Genomic DNA, 15018 nt, shown 5'->3' on the forward strand with positions numbered 1-15018 from the left:
CCGTCTGGCCCCGCCCTGAGACGTGGGCAGGAGGAGGCCCCGCCCCTTCCTGGGAGCCAACGCCGCCCAAACTCCTCCCCGAAAGGCGCGCCTTCTGCTTGAGAGAGAAGGCATACTCCCCGACGTTGGGGGTGGGGGTGGGGACACGTTTGGGAGGAGGGCGGGTAAGGCATTGGCACCGGACCCTGGCGTCCTGTACGCGCAAGTTCAGCCCTGCCTGCCTTCTCCGGGGCTTCCATTCATTCTGGGCCAAAAGGCAACTGCGGACCCCGTTCCCAAACTGTTGTCGTTTCGCGGGCCGACTGTTGGGAGGAAGCCCGTCTTCCACTGAAGGGACCGTCTAGCTGACAGCCCTAGGGATGGAGGCGAGAAGGGACAGAGTTGGACAGTTCTGGGCCTGGGAGCGTCTTGTCTGGTGTGGGGACCCCCGAATGAAATTTTGGTAGTCCCAGAGTGACCGTCCGGGTGCACAGAATAAGATTCTGGGGGGCGGAGGGCGAGGATCTGGAAGCCCCAGGATTAGGTGGGGTCCAGGTGCCCAGGATGATATTCTGGGAGGCGCAGAGTGTGGAGGCCCCGGCATTAACATGCGGTTGCCCCGGGTGGAATTCTAGGAGCCTACGTTGGGTCCAGGTGCGCAGGATGACATATTGGGGTGAGCAAAGTGAGGGCCTAGGGGCTCCCGCATGACTCTGGGGCCCTGGCATCAAGGCCGTACCCCCAGGATGGGGAGCTAGGGGGATCCTGGCCCTGCGCCCGGAGGCGGCTCCGGGCAGCGCCGCGGGGGACCGGGTGGGGGCCCTGCGGCTGGCCGGGGGCGGAGAAGCGGGGGGTCGGGGTCCCTCCCCCTGGCGCGGGCTCAGGAATCCGCCGAGGGGCGGGCGGAGGCGCCGGGGTGGGCCGCGCCGCGGCGGGCGGGCGGACGGGCGGGGGGCGCTTCCTGGGGCCGCGCGTCCAGGGAGCTGCGCCGTCCGCCCGTCCGTCTGTCCGCAGGCACTGCCCGAACCACCGAGCCGCCGGAGACGCGGGCCGCGGGGGCGTCGCGGGCTCAAGTGAGTGGCGGTCCGTGGGGGGAGGGCGCGAGCCGGAGTCTCGGCCGAGTCGGCGTCAGCGCAGAGCCGAGAGGCCCGCGCTCCTCGGCCCGCGCCACTGGGGGACCGGGCGGGGGCGGGGCGGCTCGGGACGGGTGGGCCCCCGAATCCCGGCCTGCGGGAGGAGTGGGCCCTCGGCCCTGCGAAGCTCCAGAACCCCAAGCCCGGTCCCGAGCGGGAGGCGGCTGGGGCCGGGGTTCTGAGTCCTGGTACGGGGAATGGGGGGGAGGTGCGTGGCAGAAGCGTCCTGACCCCCCCTTCCCCCACTACCCCTCCACCACCACCACCTCCCAGCCCCAGGATGCTCCCCTTCGCCTCCTGCCTCCCCGGGTCTCTACTGCTCTGGGCGCTGTTGCTGCTGCTTTTGGGGGCAGCGTCTCCCCAGGATTCGGAGGAGCCCGACAGCTACACGGTGGGGACAGTGGGGCCGCTGGCCTGGGATGGGCTGGGTAGGGACACAGAGACCAGGATCCTGGGGTGGCTGCTGCCGGGGAAGACTCTCCCCTCCCCTGCTTGGTGAAGCGGCTGAGGGCCATTGTTTGGAGCAGGCTGGGAGGGTGTCCAGGCTCAGGCCCTGAACCTGGCCTGATCATTTGAAGGGGACCAGGGATGACTGCTGGTCATCTCTGGTCCCTTTGTAGGAATGCACAGATGGCTATGAGTGGGACCCCGACAGCCAGCACTGCCGGGGTGAGTGTGCTTGGGGGACCGACCCACCCCCAGGAACTGGGAAAGGGATTGGCACCTTAGTTCCAAGAACAGCATCGGGGAGCCCTGACCTGTCCTCTGCCCAGCTTGGCTTGGCCGAGGCCAGCTCTGATTCTCTGGGGACCAGCTCAGCTAGGGGTGGAGAAGCCATGCAGGCCCCTCCCTCTCGGAGAAACCCAGGACACCCTGCCCCCACCCCTCAGTAGGCCGGAGAGCAACAGGGCACTGCCCAGAGACGCCGGGTCTTGGATACCTCTGACTACTCTTCCTATCGAGCTCTGTCCCATCATGTCCTGGGAGGGCAGTGTCTGTGGGGTGGGGGCAAAGAGGCCTGCACGTCACTCTTGGGCCGAGCCAGGGCTTTGGGGGACAAGAGTACGGAGGTGCCTATGGGAGCAAGCAGGCCTTGGGGAGGGGTCCTGAGCAGGCTACCTTGGCTGAGCGAGGGAAGGCCTTGCCTGGGACACACAGCTTGTAGAAGGCCGAGCTGGGCTCCCGCCTGCCGCCCACTTTGCAGCCAGCCCGAGAGACTGGCTGTGCCCAGCAGGCCCCTCTCCGCAGATGTCAACGAGTGCCTGACCATCCCTGAGGCCTGCAAGGGGGAGATGAAGTGCATCAACCACTATGGGGGCTACTTGTGCCTGCCTCGCTCGGCTGCCGTCATCAATGACCTGCATGGCGAGGGACCGCCACCGCCAGTGCCTCCCGCCGAACACCCCAACCCCTGCCTACCAGGCTACGAACCTGACGAGCAAGAGCGCTGTGTGGGTGAGTGCGGGTCCCCTTGGCTCCAGGGCTTTCAGCCCTCCCACCAGGCGTCACTGCATCTTAACGACCCAGACCACAGTTGCTCCCTCGCTCAAAGGCAAGGGCTAGCGGGATTGCCCTCCAGGTCCTCACTCCGTGTGGGGCCTGCCGCCGGTGGTCCCAGCCCCCGTCCCACTGCTCCAGCCAGCACCTGGAGCCCCCTTCTCAGTTGCTGGAGACCCACTGCCAGAGCTCTCCTTCTCAGCTTCGGGCCCCTTCCCCTCTTCCTGATCTGGACCCCACCCCCGGCTGCCATGGGCCTTGGAGGATCGCCCTGGAGTCAGCGCTCCTGGGAGTCTGGGCAGGGTCCTCTCCTGGTGGCTCCCAGGCTGACGGACGGTCATTTGTGCAGTCGGGAGAGTCTGTCTTGCTTCTTCCTCGGGGGTGCCAGTCATCCGCGCGCCCCCGTGAGCTGTCCCCGACCTGTGTCCTCCCCATGAGGAGGTATCTGTCACACTGGGTGGTGCACGGGCTCCTGGGCGGGGGGTGCTGAGTGGTGTCTCCTACAGACGTGGACGAGTGTGCCCAGGCCTTGCACGACTGCCGCCCCAGCCAGGATTGCCATAACCTGCCCGGCTCCTACCAGTGCACCTGCCCCGATGGCTACCGCAAGATTGGGCCTGAATGTGTGGGTGAGTCCGGAAAGCGCGCCTCTAGTCCCTGCCCCGTGCCCTTGGCCCGGCTCTCACCCTAGCACCAGATCGCCTGTGCCGGCCCACGGTCAGGCTCGGCCCTCGTCCCCTGCCACCTCTGCCTTCCCGTCACGGGTCACGGGACGGGGAGGGTCTGCGAGTGAGTCCCGGCTGACCAGTGCCCTCTGCCCCCTCCCCCGACCTCCGTCCTAGACATAGACGAGTGCCGCTACCGCTACTGCCAGCACCGCTGCGTCAACCTGCCCGGCTCCTTCCGCTGCCAGTGCGAGCCGGGCTTCCAGCTGGGGCCCAACAACCGCTCCTGTGTAGGTGAGGCTGGGCCGGGCTAGGCTCCTCAGTCCCGGGCGGGGCGGGGGCGCCGGAGCTCTCTTTCTGACCAGCCTGGGGAAAGTGGACGCTCAGGGCAGCTCCTTGGCTTCCACCCCTCCTGGGTTTTTTGCCCCTGAACCCCCAGATGTGAACGAGTGTGACATGGGGGCTCCGTGTGAGCAACGCTGCTTCAATTCCTATGGGACCTTCCTGTGTCGCTGCCACCAGGGCTATGAGCTACATCGGGACGGCTTCTCCTGCAATGGTGAGAGCTCCCCGCACCGTCCTCCGTGGGGCTCCTCCAGGGGGCTCCCAGGCCCTGTGTCGTGCTGTGTTTCTTTCCTGCCACACAGCCCTCCGTTTGGTGTCTCCCTGTCCCGTCCGTTCCACACCCACATACCTCCTCTGTATTCTGTGCCTGGCTGATTGCCCGGTACCTGCACACGGGCCTACCAGAACTCCCAGACTGGGGTGGGGTTGGGGGGAAGGCACGGGGTGGGAGGAACATGAGGGAGCACGGAAGCTCAGTGGGGAGGCTGACAAAGGATGTTGGTGCTCCCCTCTTTGGGAGTCAAGTGGATGTGCATTCAAATCCTGGACTAGGGTCCACCACTCTTTTGAGCCCATTTTTTTTTTAAAGATTTTATTTATTTATTTGACAGAGAGAGATCATAATTAGGCAGAGAGGCAGACAGAGAGTGAGAGGGAAGCAGGCTCCCTGCTGAGCAGAGAGCCCGATGCGGGACTCGATCCCAGGACCCTGAGATCATTACCTGAGCCGAAGGCAGCAGCTCAAACCACTGAGCCACCCAGGCGCCCCTTGAGCCCATTTTTTATCTGTAAAGTGGTTTGTCTTGAGGATGAGGCGGGACTTAACAAGACAGGCTTCATCAGGCCCCAAGCCACAGTGTTGTAAAGTGAACTACCATTTGTTGAGAACCTTCCCTGTGCAGCCCGTTTCCCGTACATACTTGGCCTTGTTTAATCCCGCGAGCAATCCTATTATGAAAGTATGAGCTTTTCCTTCCTCGGCAAAACGAGGATGGTAGTGTCCCCCCCTGCCCCGAGGTTTCGGGGGAGGATTGCTAAAGAAAAAAAAAAAATTGTAAGCATAAAGTCCTTCAATGAAGAGAAGTTAAGTGACTCAGCCAAGGTCACACAGCTAGGGTGAGGTGGCACCAGGAGTCCACTCTGGACTTCTCACTCCTTGTCAGCCGGCCAGGTACCCTGGTTATGTTGTGCTTTGCTGCTGTATGGGCCCCACTTATGGTGCCCGGCTCGGTGCTAGGCCACATGAGGGGACCCAGAACGGGACCCGTGGCTCCTGCCTGTGAGCTCACGGTTGGCAGGAGGGGACTGTGTGCTTAGGCTGGTTGTGGGTTGCAGGAATTGGGCAAGTTACTGGAAACTGTGACAAGCTGGGCCCTCAAGGCACATCTAGTCTAACCCACTCATTTTATTGACAGGGACATTGAGGTTCCCCAGACTCGGTCAGGACTTAAAGCCAAGCCTCTAGATTCGCAGTGCCTCCATTCAGGACGGTCCAGCGGTGCTGGGGCAAAGAGCTCTGGGAGCTGGGCGGTCTGGGCAGAGCGTCCTTTGGCTCCTCTGTCCCCCTACTGAGCTTTGAAGGATTTTCTCACCACCCCTCCGTCTTTCCATCCTGAGCCCAAGACAGGGCCGGGCTCTCTGTATAAACCTTTGTGGGACTGAACTGGGAGGCCTGCCCTTGGTCCAGAGCCCTCATCCACACTGTCCCTCAGATATCGATGAGTGCAGCTACTCCAGTTACCTCTGCCAGTACCGCTGTGTCAATGAACCTGGCCGCTTCTCCTGCCACTGCCCGCAGGGCTATCAGCTGCTGGCCACGCGCCTCTGCCAAGGTATGGGTGGCCCCAGTGGGGCGGGTAGAGTGCTATCAGGGGCTGGTGGCCTGACATTTGGGTTCCAGCCCCTTTTCCCCTGACACAGACATTGATGAGTGTGAGTCGGGCGCGCACCAGTGCTCCGAGGCCCAAACCTGTGTCAACTTCTACGGGGGCTACCGCTGCGTGGACACCAACCGCTGCGTGGAGCCCTACGTCCAGGTGTCTGACAAGTGAGTCATCACAATGCCAACCCCCCCCCCCCCCCCCCCCCCCCGCCGCCTTTGGAAACTGCAACTCCCAGAGGGTTCTGTAGCTGACGGGCCACCGTTTAGCCTGGCCAGTGCCTCAAGGGCTTATGGGAATTGTAGTCCTTTCTGATTAAACCATGCAAACTGTTCTGACAAGAGTGGGAGGATCCTTTGGGGGAATCCCTATTTGTAGGGTGGGACCAGATTTGGGATATGGGCTGGGACCTCATTCCTGTCCCCATTTCGGGGTCTCTAGTCGCTGCCTCTGTCCGGCCTCCAACCCCCTGTGCCGGGAGCAGCCCTCCTCTATCGTACATCGCTACATGAGCATCACCTCGGAGCGCAGTGTGCCCGCGGATGTGTTCCAGATCCAAGCGACCTCTGTCTACCCTGGCGCCTACAATGCCTTTCAGATCCGTGCGGGAAACTCGCAGGGGGACTTCTACATTAGGGTAAGGCTTTCCCCTAACTGCACCCATCAACTAACATGCATAATCCAAAACTGAGTTCCAGGCAACCTTAAGTGAAAGCGTCTGCTATACCACCATGCCCCGCCTCTTCTCTCAAAGCCCCGTCCCCCCCGGGGGGGTGGAATTTCTATAGAAAGGTAGGGGTATTCTAAATTCCCTCCATACAAACTACAGGTTGTTGAATGCAATTCTAACCAGGCACTTGGACACTGGGGTTTGAGTCTCTGCACTGGTTTCCGTATGTGACCTCAATTTCTTCACCCTTAGAACAAGACACTGGCATGGGACATGCCATTGGGACAAGGCACATGCCTGTCCAGGTAACAGACACAGCAGAGTCTGGGGAAGGCAAGCAAATGGAGCTGGGCCTTGGAGAGAGGGGCAGCAGGGGTTGGTGTGGGGTCTAGGGTCCAAGAACCCAGCTGGCTGCTGATGGAGCTGTTGGGGAGGAGGGGTCCAGGCCTGATTCACAATGAGAGGGGTCCGAGGGTTTATCTGATATCAGTCCTTGTTTTTCTCTTTCTCAAACTGGATGCTCTGAAGCGGAGTCTGCCTGCTCCAGGTCACAAAGGCCCCATCACTCCCAAGAGTCTCTCATTTGGCCTTGAAGCATCTTGGCCCCGGGCAGACAAAAGAACTAGCCGGAAAGGGTGGGAAGGAGCGCCAGTGGGCGGGAGCCTGGGCGCACCGGAGCCAAGATGCCAAGGGTATCACAGAGCCGGATGGGAGCCTGAGATCACGGCCTGGCGGGCTCTCTCTGCTTCGCAGCCATCCGCTTGTGGGTTCAAGATACGGGACAGGGAGGTGATGCCGGGACAGGGCCCTGGCGTGTCGGTTGACGCGATCTACGTGTCCTCCCCACCCACTGTACCCTGCAGCAAATCAACAATGTCAGCGCCATGCTGGTCCTCGCCCGGCCCGTGACGGGCCCCCGGGAGTACGTGCTGGACCTCGAGATGGTCACCATGAACTCCCTCATGAGCTACCGGGCCAGTTCTGTACTGAGACTCACCGTCTTCGTGGGGGCCTACACTTTCTGAGGAGTGGGTGGGGGGGGACCCTCAGGGAGGGAGAGGCTTCCTGCAGCCGGAGAGCCTGGGGCTCAGGGATGTCTGTGCTCGCTGCAAGGGCGGATGCTGTTGTGAAGAGTAGAAAGAGAAAGGCAATAAAGGGAGAAAGAAGGAGTCCTGGTGGCTGAGGTGGGTGGGGAACACCGTAGTGAACCCCGGATGGGGGAAGGGGCCCGGCTGTGGGAGGCGGGCCAGTCACCCAAAGGGGGGGAATGTCTCTGTTCAGGCTCAGGGGGCCCCACACATAGGAGCTGGGAACTGCATCCCCAAGGCTGGACTTGGCCGACCATGCACGTTAGAACCACTATGAGAAGGGAGGTAACAAGGCTGCAGACTTCAGGACCCAGCCCGGGAGCTGGGGTTTGGTTTGCGGGGGACCTGGGAAACCCCACTGTAGACAGTGGAGGCCTTGGGTTTTACTCCCAGCTTGGCCTCAAACTCTCAATTTGGCTAAACCCTAGTAGCTTCCGGTGCCTCAGTTTTCCAATCCATAAAATGAGACAGTTAGACCGTGAGCACTTCCCAGACATTTCTTCTCCAAAATACAGAACCTGTTATCGAAGGAAATGTTATTTGATCGGGGAACTCTGACGACATAAACTAGGTTCAAAGCTGCAACGCCTCACTGACTCCATCTCCCTGGTGGTCTCAACGCTCCCCCAGGGAACCCCAGGGTCCCGAGGAGCTCAGTTTAAAAACCACTGGACCTGCTGGTCTCCCCAGTTCCTGCCTGGATACTTCACAAGGCCCCTGGGGCCCAGCATCACCTCCATAAAACAGAAAGCTGCAGATACTTATATTTTTATTGTAGCCAAACAGATTCGGATTAAAAAGCCGGCTAGCCTGCGAAGGTGGCGGGGTCGGGGGGTGCGTGGGCGGGCAGAGTCGGCCCTCGTCGCATAGCTCAGGTCAGGGGGCCGTAGCAGCAGTAGAGCTGGGACAAAGTCCTGCTCAGAGCGGGCCCCAGATTCCTGCACAAAGAGGCAGGGGAGGGTCAGGCCATGGGCCAGAGCACCCCAGCCCTAACCCCTCCCCCCCGGTTCTTTTCCTTGCTGTCACCTCTGCAGTTGGCCACACTTGATGGTGCTCAGCAGCATCTCCTGTTCCTTGGGGGTGGCACAGGCGTCATAGGCGGCCAGTAGGCTGGGGGTGGGGTGGGGTGTTTGAGTTTCTAAAGCTTGACAATAGGGGACAGCTGGCCCCCTCCGGGCGGTTAGACCACCATCGCGGGAGCCAGACAGAAGGAGTCAGCATCAGATAGAGGAGTCAGGACCACTGCCACACTTCCTGAGTCTGGCATTCAAGGCCCTATTCCATCCAGCTCCCCCTCCCTTCATGGAGCTGCAAATGTTCTCCAGGGGTGGCCGTTCTTGGCCCCATCTTCATGGCCCAAACCCCTCCTCCAGAAGCCGCCTCTGCTGCACCCAGCAGAAGGTGTCCCTCCCTCCTGGAGCCTCCCCTAGGGACCTGAGATACTGTCAAGTCCTAGCAGGCTCCGGTCTGCCTTACCACCTGATCTCCGGGAACTCAGTCGGGTCTGTCCAGCCCTGGCACAGCCAGACCCTGCCACAAGGCATTGGTAGAGCCAGGTAGGGCAGGGGTGGAGGAACCCCGCCCCCCAAGAGCTCTGCGGGGGCCTACCTGGCGGGGGTGCTGTACTTGTCCACTATGGCTGCTGCCTTCTCCCCACTCACTCCGCGCACCTGCATCAGCTGCCGGGCGAAGACCTCGCGCACGGACTGGGCCTAGGAGGGGGGAGGACAGTGTCAGGAGTGGCCCGGGGCTGGGCCACACGAGGAGGAGTGGGCCGAGGCAGTACCTTGTTCTTGATGGCACCTGCGTTGAAGTCACTGAAGGTGAGGAGTGAGCACAGAGGATCTGGGGAGGGCCCCGGCCTTGATTCAGGGGCCTCGGAGGCTCCCCAGGGGCGACTGCGGAGGGTACGGCCCTGAGGGAAGAGGGAATTGAGGCCCGGACAGGGCTCTAGGGGACCACCCCCGGCCAGTCCTTGCCCAATCCTAGGCCTCGGTGGGCCAGCCCAAACACCAGGCATTTTGCTCACTTCACTTTCTCAGGGGAGCCCAGGGACTGGTGGGGGGACAGGGATGGGGCACCCGCTCACCTGGTACAGTCTCTGGAGGCCCTGTGTCAACAGGGCCAGGTAGGCAGCCGACTCCTTGAGGTCCGCCGTGCGCTTCACAAAGAAGCCATCGATGACCTGGGAGAGAGGAGCCCACCCAGGAGAGGAAGGGGCTTCCTGGCTGAAGCTGCGGACCATGGGGTCCCTGCCAGCCTAGCCCGGCCCTCCGGGCTCACCTGAGTGTTGGTGACAGCCTGCAGCAGCGTGCTCTCGGGAAGGCTGAGGTGGCCCGCCGAGCCGTGCTCCTCCACCAGGTACACTCGGTGGCCCAGGCCACAGCGCTTTAACCGGAACTGGGGAGGGAGACAAGATGGGGGGGAGGGGTCGGGTGCCAGCTGTCAATCATGCCACACTCAAAATCGTCACCAGTCCATCTCTTCGTCCTCCCTAGCTTTTCTGCCTGTCTCGGGGGCCTCCGCCTTTGCTCATGCTGTTACCGTTGTCCGGAAGAGCCTCCCACCATCTCTGAATGACGGGCATTCTCCCACGCTCGGCCCACGCACACGGCCTCTCTGTGCGACCAGCCCAGCAGCCAGTACCCAGACTGAGCCGCTTTGGTTCCACTCCTGGAGGTCTGGGTCTTGCTAATCCTGGACTGTGGGCGCTGGCCGCCCAAGGGCTCTGGAATATGTTCCTCAGTCCAGCCCAGTCACCCTGCGCACCTACTGTGTGCCCACAGGGGCCCGAGGGCTCTGATCTTGGAGCTGGCTGGGTACAGCTCTAATGGGGGTATGGCTATGGGAGCGCTGCCCTGAAGCCAGACACCCCTGGGCTTCGGAGGGGCCCTAGAGCCGATAGGGAATGGGGGGCACAGCGAGGCTGTTCTAGGAACCTTCTGCTCGCGGAAGCGGCCATCTATGATGCTGCTACACAGGTCGTCCAGCCGCTTGCGCTCCACGATGTGGTCCAGGACAAGCTCCCCGGGTCTTGCTGCCAGGAGGCCAAGAAGGGTTCCGTTGGCTCACACCCCCGCAACGCCCCCCCCCCCAGACCCCTCAAGGCCCTGCCTCGGATACCCGCCCTTGGATCCCCACCCCTACCTGGGTCTCTGGGCCTGGTCTCTTGAGCCAGCCACACGAAGTCCCCGACGTGCAGCTTGCGCACCATGTGGGGCACACGCAGACGCTGTAGCTCGAGCAGCAGCTCAGGCCTGTGCCCCGCGCTGGAGCTGTGACACAGGAGGCCTAGATCAGGGCCAGCCCCTGGCACCCGCCCCCCCAGCGTCCCCTCCTTGGCTCCTCCGCCCCCAGCCCCCTCACCCCTTGGCTTCGCCGATGTCCACACACAACAGCACCCTGTACTCTCCAGGCCCAAGCTCCAGGGACGGCTGCTGCACACTCCCTTCGCTGGCGCCACTACAAGGGGGAGGGGGGTGTCGGTGTGTCTGAGGCCAGGACACCGGTGCCAGGCAATCGGTGCCAGGCAGCACGCCTCCCCCCAGCCCCCTGCAACGCAAGTGGGTGCGGCAGCTCAGCTGGAGATGATAGAGAGAGGGCTGGACTCGTTTCTGGGAGACCTCTGTCCCGCCCCCGCCCCCCCCCCCCGTGGCCCCCCTTCCCTCTCCTCCTCACAGTTCAGCAGAGGCCGCTCCTGGCACTTCTGGCTCCTCCCCAGGGGGCTCCTCTGGCCTGAGATCCATGTCCAGTGAGCTCAGGCCCTCTGACTCAGCCAGCTTCCCGGCGAGCTCCAGACCCTCCACAGTCAGCGAGTACCTGATGAACACAGATCTCCCTTCTTCACTCACACCTGGCACGCCCTCCTGCCTGCCCCCAGCCTGGCTGGTCCCACCAGCCCTGGCGACCCCTGCCCAAACAAGTTACCCCCCCACCCCAGCCCGGGCTGTATTCTCATTCCTCAGATAGCCTCCTTGGGACCGGCCCAGGGACGTCTCTCAGTCTGCAACAAGCACATCTCAGACACCCCATGCCTCCTCTCCAGAGTGCTGCTCTTACATCTCTCCCCCACTAAATTCTAAGACGCTAAAGGCTGGGTCCTCGGCAAAGCCATTCTGCTTGTCCAGTAAAACCTGTGGCACCCTCTCCTCCCCCCTGCCTGTGCCTGGTCTCTCGGGTCCTCCTGGGACTCCCACGACGCGGGCTCCTGCAAGTAAGGCCCTCCTTTCCCACACCCACAAGGCCTGCGATTTGCTGGGTGATGGCAGGGCCCCACTCAGAACGTCATGCATGTTCTCCCCCCAACGCCCAACACACACCTCCCGTCTCCCCCTGTAGTTGACCCCACCTGGCTGGACGGTGTGTCCTGAGAACCAGGTTTCTGTGCAGGAGGGAGCGGAGGGCTGGCCAGGGTCGAGTACTGCCAGGAGCCACCTGTCCATAGGGGAAGAGAGACCCTTAGAAAGCTCCTGGCAGTACCACAAGTCCAACTCCCTGGGCCCCAAGCCACCACCTGCTCCCAAGAAGGGAAGTCCCTGGTGGGTTTAGGGTCTGATCTGCCGCCACTCGGCTCCATCCCTTCCCTGCTCAGGGCTCACCCTGGGAGCTTTCTGGGCACAGCCCTGCAGCAGCTCCTCCTTGGCTAGGAAGCCGTGGCCACTAGGATTCTGTAACCAAGGCAGAAATATAACCCAGATAGGGTCAGTGCTAGGGCCGACCTCCTCCAGGAACCTCAGGCCCCAGTGCCTGGGTGCTCCTGCCTCCCGGACTGGCCACGGGCTCACCAGGTGCTCCCTGTAGAGCAGCAGCAGGATCTCGCGGGCACCTGAGTGCCGAGCCGGCCAGTAGCTGCCTGAGCCCCCAGCTTTGGGCTGGGCTGGAAGCTGAAAGAATCACCGTGGCTTTGAACATGGAAACCAATCAGCCATTGTGGACTAAATCCCTGGCAGGGCCGAGGTTCGGGTCCTGTCTCAGCAAGCTACATGGCCCCGAAGGAGTCTCTCAGCTGCCCCTCAGTTTCCCTGTCTGGAAATTGGGTCAGATGATGGGACGACCTGTAAGGCTGGGATGAGATGGTGGGAAGGTTGGGGGGGGGGTGGGAGTGGGGTGAGGGGTGTAATCTGCCTGATCCAGCCTCAGTTTCACCACTGGTTGGGGAACAGAGGTGGTAAGGCAAGAAAAGCCAATAATAGCAATCGTCATGACTTACTGGGCTTGGCCTAAATAGTCTGATTCTGGAACTCTCCCCTGACTTTATTATCATTCAGTACCTCCATCTACAGAGAAGAGAACTAAGTACCAGAGTAAGTCATTTGCCCAAGGCCAGACATCACCGGCGGCAGATCTGGACCCAGGCCTGAAGCGTGGACCCAGCCAGACAATCTTACTCCTGGTGCTCCCACTTTCCTTCTCACTCCCCTCGCCCACTTCTCACTGGCATGGAAGCGTCCTGGACTGTGGCAAAGGGTCCTTCCCGGGCTGGGCTCCTCCCTCCAGATGAAGTCGGGGCATGGTCACCTGTGGGAACGGAAGAGAGTCAATGCCACGGAACCCAGCAGGAGGGAAGGTCTGGGACGCTGCCAGCTCATGTAGTAGGCGAGAGGGGTGAGGTTCTGCAAGCCAGCCACTAACCCGAGGTCAAACAGCAACTTGGACATGAATGGGGAACCTGAAGCTAACCCAGGTAGTTACGGAGGCTACGCCTGGGGGGAGGCTCAGGGGACCACCGACCCTGACTCTGGCGCTCACCGCCTGATGCTTCGTGCTGCTGCAGCCGCTGGTCCAGCATATGGCAGAGTCTGTCTCCGAAGTGCTGTAGGATCTTAGCTTCCTTGCCGCTGCGCAGAGGGAGTGGGTACCGCCGGAGGGAGCGCAGCGCCTGGCGGGGGCAGGGGTACCGAACCGGGTCAGGGCGGGCCTGGCTGTCTGGCTCCGCCCGCACCTGCCCGCACCTGTCCGCCTCGGCCCGGACCCACCTTCTGAAACACGAATTGCGTGCGGCGGCCCCTACTGGCTGCCTCGTCCCGCCATTCGGTTAGCCAGCGTACGAAGAGCGGGTTGGGGCAAACGGGCAGCGGGCGTTTCCGGCCCAGGCGGACCGGCGCTGCCATGAGCCTCAGGGAGGGTCCTCTGGCGCCTCGCGCCGACCCGACTGGGACGCAGCCAGTTCTGGAGACGGGATTCGAACACCTGACTCGGAAGGGTGAGGGCGGGACCTCTTCAATCACGTGACCCCACGCGGGGCACTAACTAGAGAAGAGCCTCCCGCTGCCCTCCCCGCCCCTGCACTACTCTAAGAGGTTGGTGCCGAGCGCTTTCTCTACGGCCTTTCACCCCCTCGCCCCTCCCGGCCCAAACCAGTCAAAAGGACGGGCCCCACCCATACCCTCCCGCCCCCGGCCTTGTCCCGCCCCTTCCTCCCTTCCCAGTTCCGAGAGCTGGGGTGGCGGGGTTGGGGGGGGGGGGTGTCCTCTTTGTGCGGAGACAGAAAGGCCGACAGCGCCCCGGTGTGGCTGGGAGGGCTGGCTGGGGTGGTGCTTAACATCGAGGAACCTGCGGCCGTCAGTTCCCCGGCAACGGTGATGCTGGAGAGGGACTGAGCTTCTGAAAAGCCCAAGAGGTGGGGGCCGGGGCGGGGCGCAAATGAGTGCAGGTATATTTATAGGAGGGACATCTAGAAAGCAGTACTGGGGATGAAGATACAAAGGTAATGTAGGAGGAGCTAAGGACCCTCCGAAGAAAACGAGATCCCTAGCTGGGGTGGAGGGAGCGAGGCGTGGAGATCTAGCAGTGGAGGAGGGGAGCGAAGTCGGGGACATTCAGGGAAAGCCAAAGCTAGGGGACGGAGGGGAGCAGAGAACAAGTAGAAGGGGGACATATAGGTGGTGCGGGGCCTCAGGGCGGGGGGAGGGGGAGGCCTGAGATGGGTACGTGGTTAGATTTAGGGGAGCAGACTGAAGGTAAGAGCCAGAACGAAGGTTGAAAGGGAGAACATATAGTCATTTCTGTGACTCATTGGAGGTGGGAGACCCTCAAGGAGGTTTAGGTTTAGGATTATGCAGAAGGGTCCCAAGTTGAGGGACAGGTACGGCTCGAGGATCTCTCCAGGGAGTTAAGTTCTCCCCCAGTTGTTTTACGGAAGTCGGAAGAGCTGGGCTCGGGCCTTCGAGGAGTGGAGAGGCGGGCACCACAGCCCCAGGCCCGCCCCTTCAGACTCCGCCCAACCGCGAACCCGGCTCCCCCCACCCTCCCAGCCTGCTCGGAACTCTCTCCTCCCTCCCGAGGCTGCCTTATAAGGAGCCTCCGTCGGGCGTTCGGGTTGGCCCCACCCCCTCCAGTCTCTTGTCCTAATAAGGAGATCTAGGGCATCCCGTGGCTAGGGGCGGGCGGGAGCGTGTCTCCAGGGTAACTCCGAAGTCTCTCTCCCCCTCCTCGTTACTCTTGGAAACTCCGAGGCTTGAAAAAAGTGGAGACAGTCTCCTTTTCTGGCAGGGTCGCTTACCGGGCTGGGGATCGGGCGGCGGCCTCCACCTGGGGCTCCCGAGAACTCGGTTGGTGGGCGGTGCAGCGGGATGTCCCTGACTACAATCCCCGGCATGCCCTGCGAGGTGCCCCCTCCCGGTCTTGAAGACCAAGCTGGAAGCTCTTTATTTACACTCTTTATTCTGCTGATGGAATCAATACCCTTAGTTCCCTTGTTTGCCACTCTGTAGTCTTTCTGCAGAGCCTAGGACTAAGGCCTAAGGTCGTCGTTCGAGGTCA

The 15018-nt window shown here is 62.1% G+C and overlaps 2 protein-coding genes across 6 annotated transcripts; one reads left to right on the forward strand and one right to left on the reverse strand.

Annotated features, from left to right (window-relative positions):
* Window positions 1-260: 260 nt before the first annotated feature.
* Window positions 261-7903, forward strand: EFEMP2 (EGF containing fibulin extracellular matrix protein 2). 3 transcript variants are annotated; one of them, XM_046015001.1, is made up of 13 exons: window positions 261-633; window positions 994-1052; window positions 1386-1503; window positions 1733-1781; window positions 2361-2567; window positions 3116-3238; window positions 3452-3568; window positions 3714-3833; window positions 5332-5451; window positions 5540-5666; window positions 5941-6136; window positions 6422-6474; window positions 7033-7903. In XM_046015001.1, exons 1-13 carry the CDS (start codon window positions 544-546, stop codon window positions 7076-7078), a joined length of 1425 nt encoding a protein of 474 aa, XP_045870957.1. In that variant the 5' UTR covers window positions 261-543; the 3' UTR covers window positions 7079-7903. The 3 variants fall into 3 exon arrangements, with proteins under 3 accessions (XP_045870957.1, XP_045870956.1, XP_045870958.1); XM_046015000.1 differs by lacking the exon at window positions 6422-6474 and having other exon boundaries at window positions 265-633; window positions 7033-7897; XM_046015002.1 differs by lacking the exons at window positions 1386-1503; window positions 6422-6474 and having other exon boundaries at window positions 628-655; window positions 7033-7901.
* A 106-nt stretch (window positions 7904-8009) lies between these two features.
* MUS81 (MUS81 structure-specific endonuclease subunit) lies at window positions 8010-14923 on the reverse strand. Of its 3 annotated transcripts, XM_046014998.1 has the most exons (17): window positions 14759-14923; window positions 13233-13446; window positions 13006-13135; window positions 12692-12774; window positions 12042-12140; window positions 11856-11924; window positions 11606-11691; window positions 10936-11076; window positions 10624-10719; window positions 10405-10532; window positions 10197-10294; window positions 9541-9657; window positions 9347-9442; window positions 9044-9172; window positions 8866-8969; window positions 8284-8367; window positions 8010-8195 (listed from the first exon to the last, which is right to left on the reverse strand). In XM_046014998.1, exons 2-17 carry the CDS (start codon window positions 13365-13367, stop codon window positions 8129-8131), a joined length of 1662 nt encoding a protein of 553 aa, XP_045870954.1. In that variant the 5' UTR covers window positions 13368-13446; window positions 14759-14923; the 3' UTR covers window positions 8010-8128. The 3 variants fall into 3 exon arrangements, with proteins under 3 accessions (XP_045870954.1, XP_045870953.1, XP_045870955.1); XM_046014997.1 differs by lacking the exon at window positions 14759-14923 and having other exon boundaries at window positions 13233-13630; XM_046014999.1 differs by lacking the exons at window positions 11856-11924; window positions 12042-12140; window positions 14759-14923 and having other exon boundaries at window positions 13233-13633.
* Between the last annotated feature and the right edge of the window lie 95 nt (window positions 14924-15018).

The sequence above is a fragment of the Meles meles genome, chromosome 8 (genome assembly GCF_922984935.1).
Source record: "Meles meles chromosome 8, mMelMel3.1 paternal haplotype, whole genome shotgun sequence".
NCBI lineage: Eukaryota > Metazoa > Chordata > Mammalia > Carnivora > Mustelidae > Meles > Meles meles.

Coding starts and splice junctions, on each gene's coding strand:
- EFEMP2 (XM_046015000.1), top strand. CDS start 544: ATGATATTCTGGGAGGCGCAGAGTGTGGAGGCCCCGGCATTAACATGC. Junction 634..993: donor GGAGCCTACGTTGGGTCCAG/GTGCGCAGGATG, acceptor GTCTGTCCGCAG/GCACTGCCCGAACCACCGAG. Junction 5,452..5,539: donor GGCCACGCGCCTCTGCCAAG/GTATGGGTGGCC, acceptor CCCCTGACACAG/ACATTGATGAGTGTGAGTCG.
- MUS81 (XM_046014998.1), bottom strand. CDS start 13,367: ATGGCAGCGCCGGTCCGCCTGGGCCGGAAACGCCCGCTGCCCGTTTGC. Junction 11,925..12,041: donor TGCTCTACAGGGAGCACCTG/GTGAGCCCGTGG, acceptor CCTTGGTTACAG/AATCCTAGTGGCCACGGCTT. Junction 11,077..11,605: donor AGGACACACCGTCCAGCCAG/GTGGGGTCAACT, acceptor TGTGTTCATCAG/GTACTCGCTGACTGTGGAGG.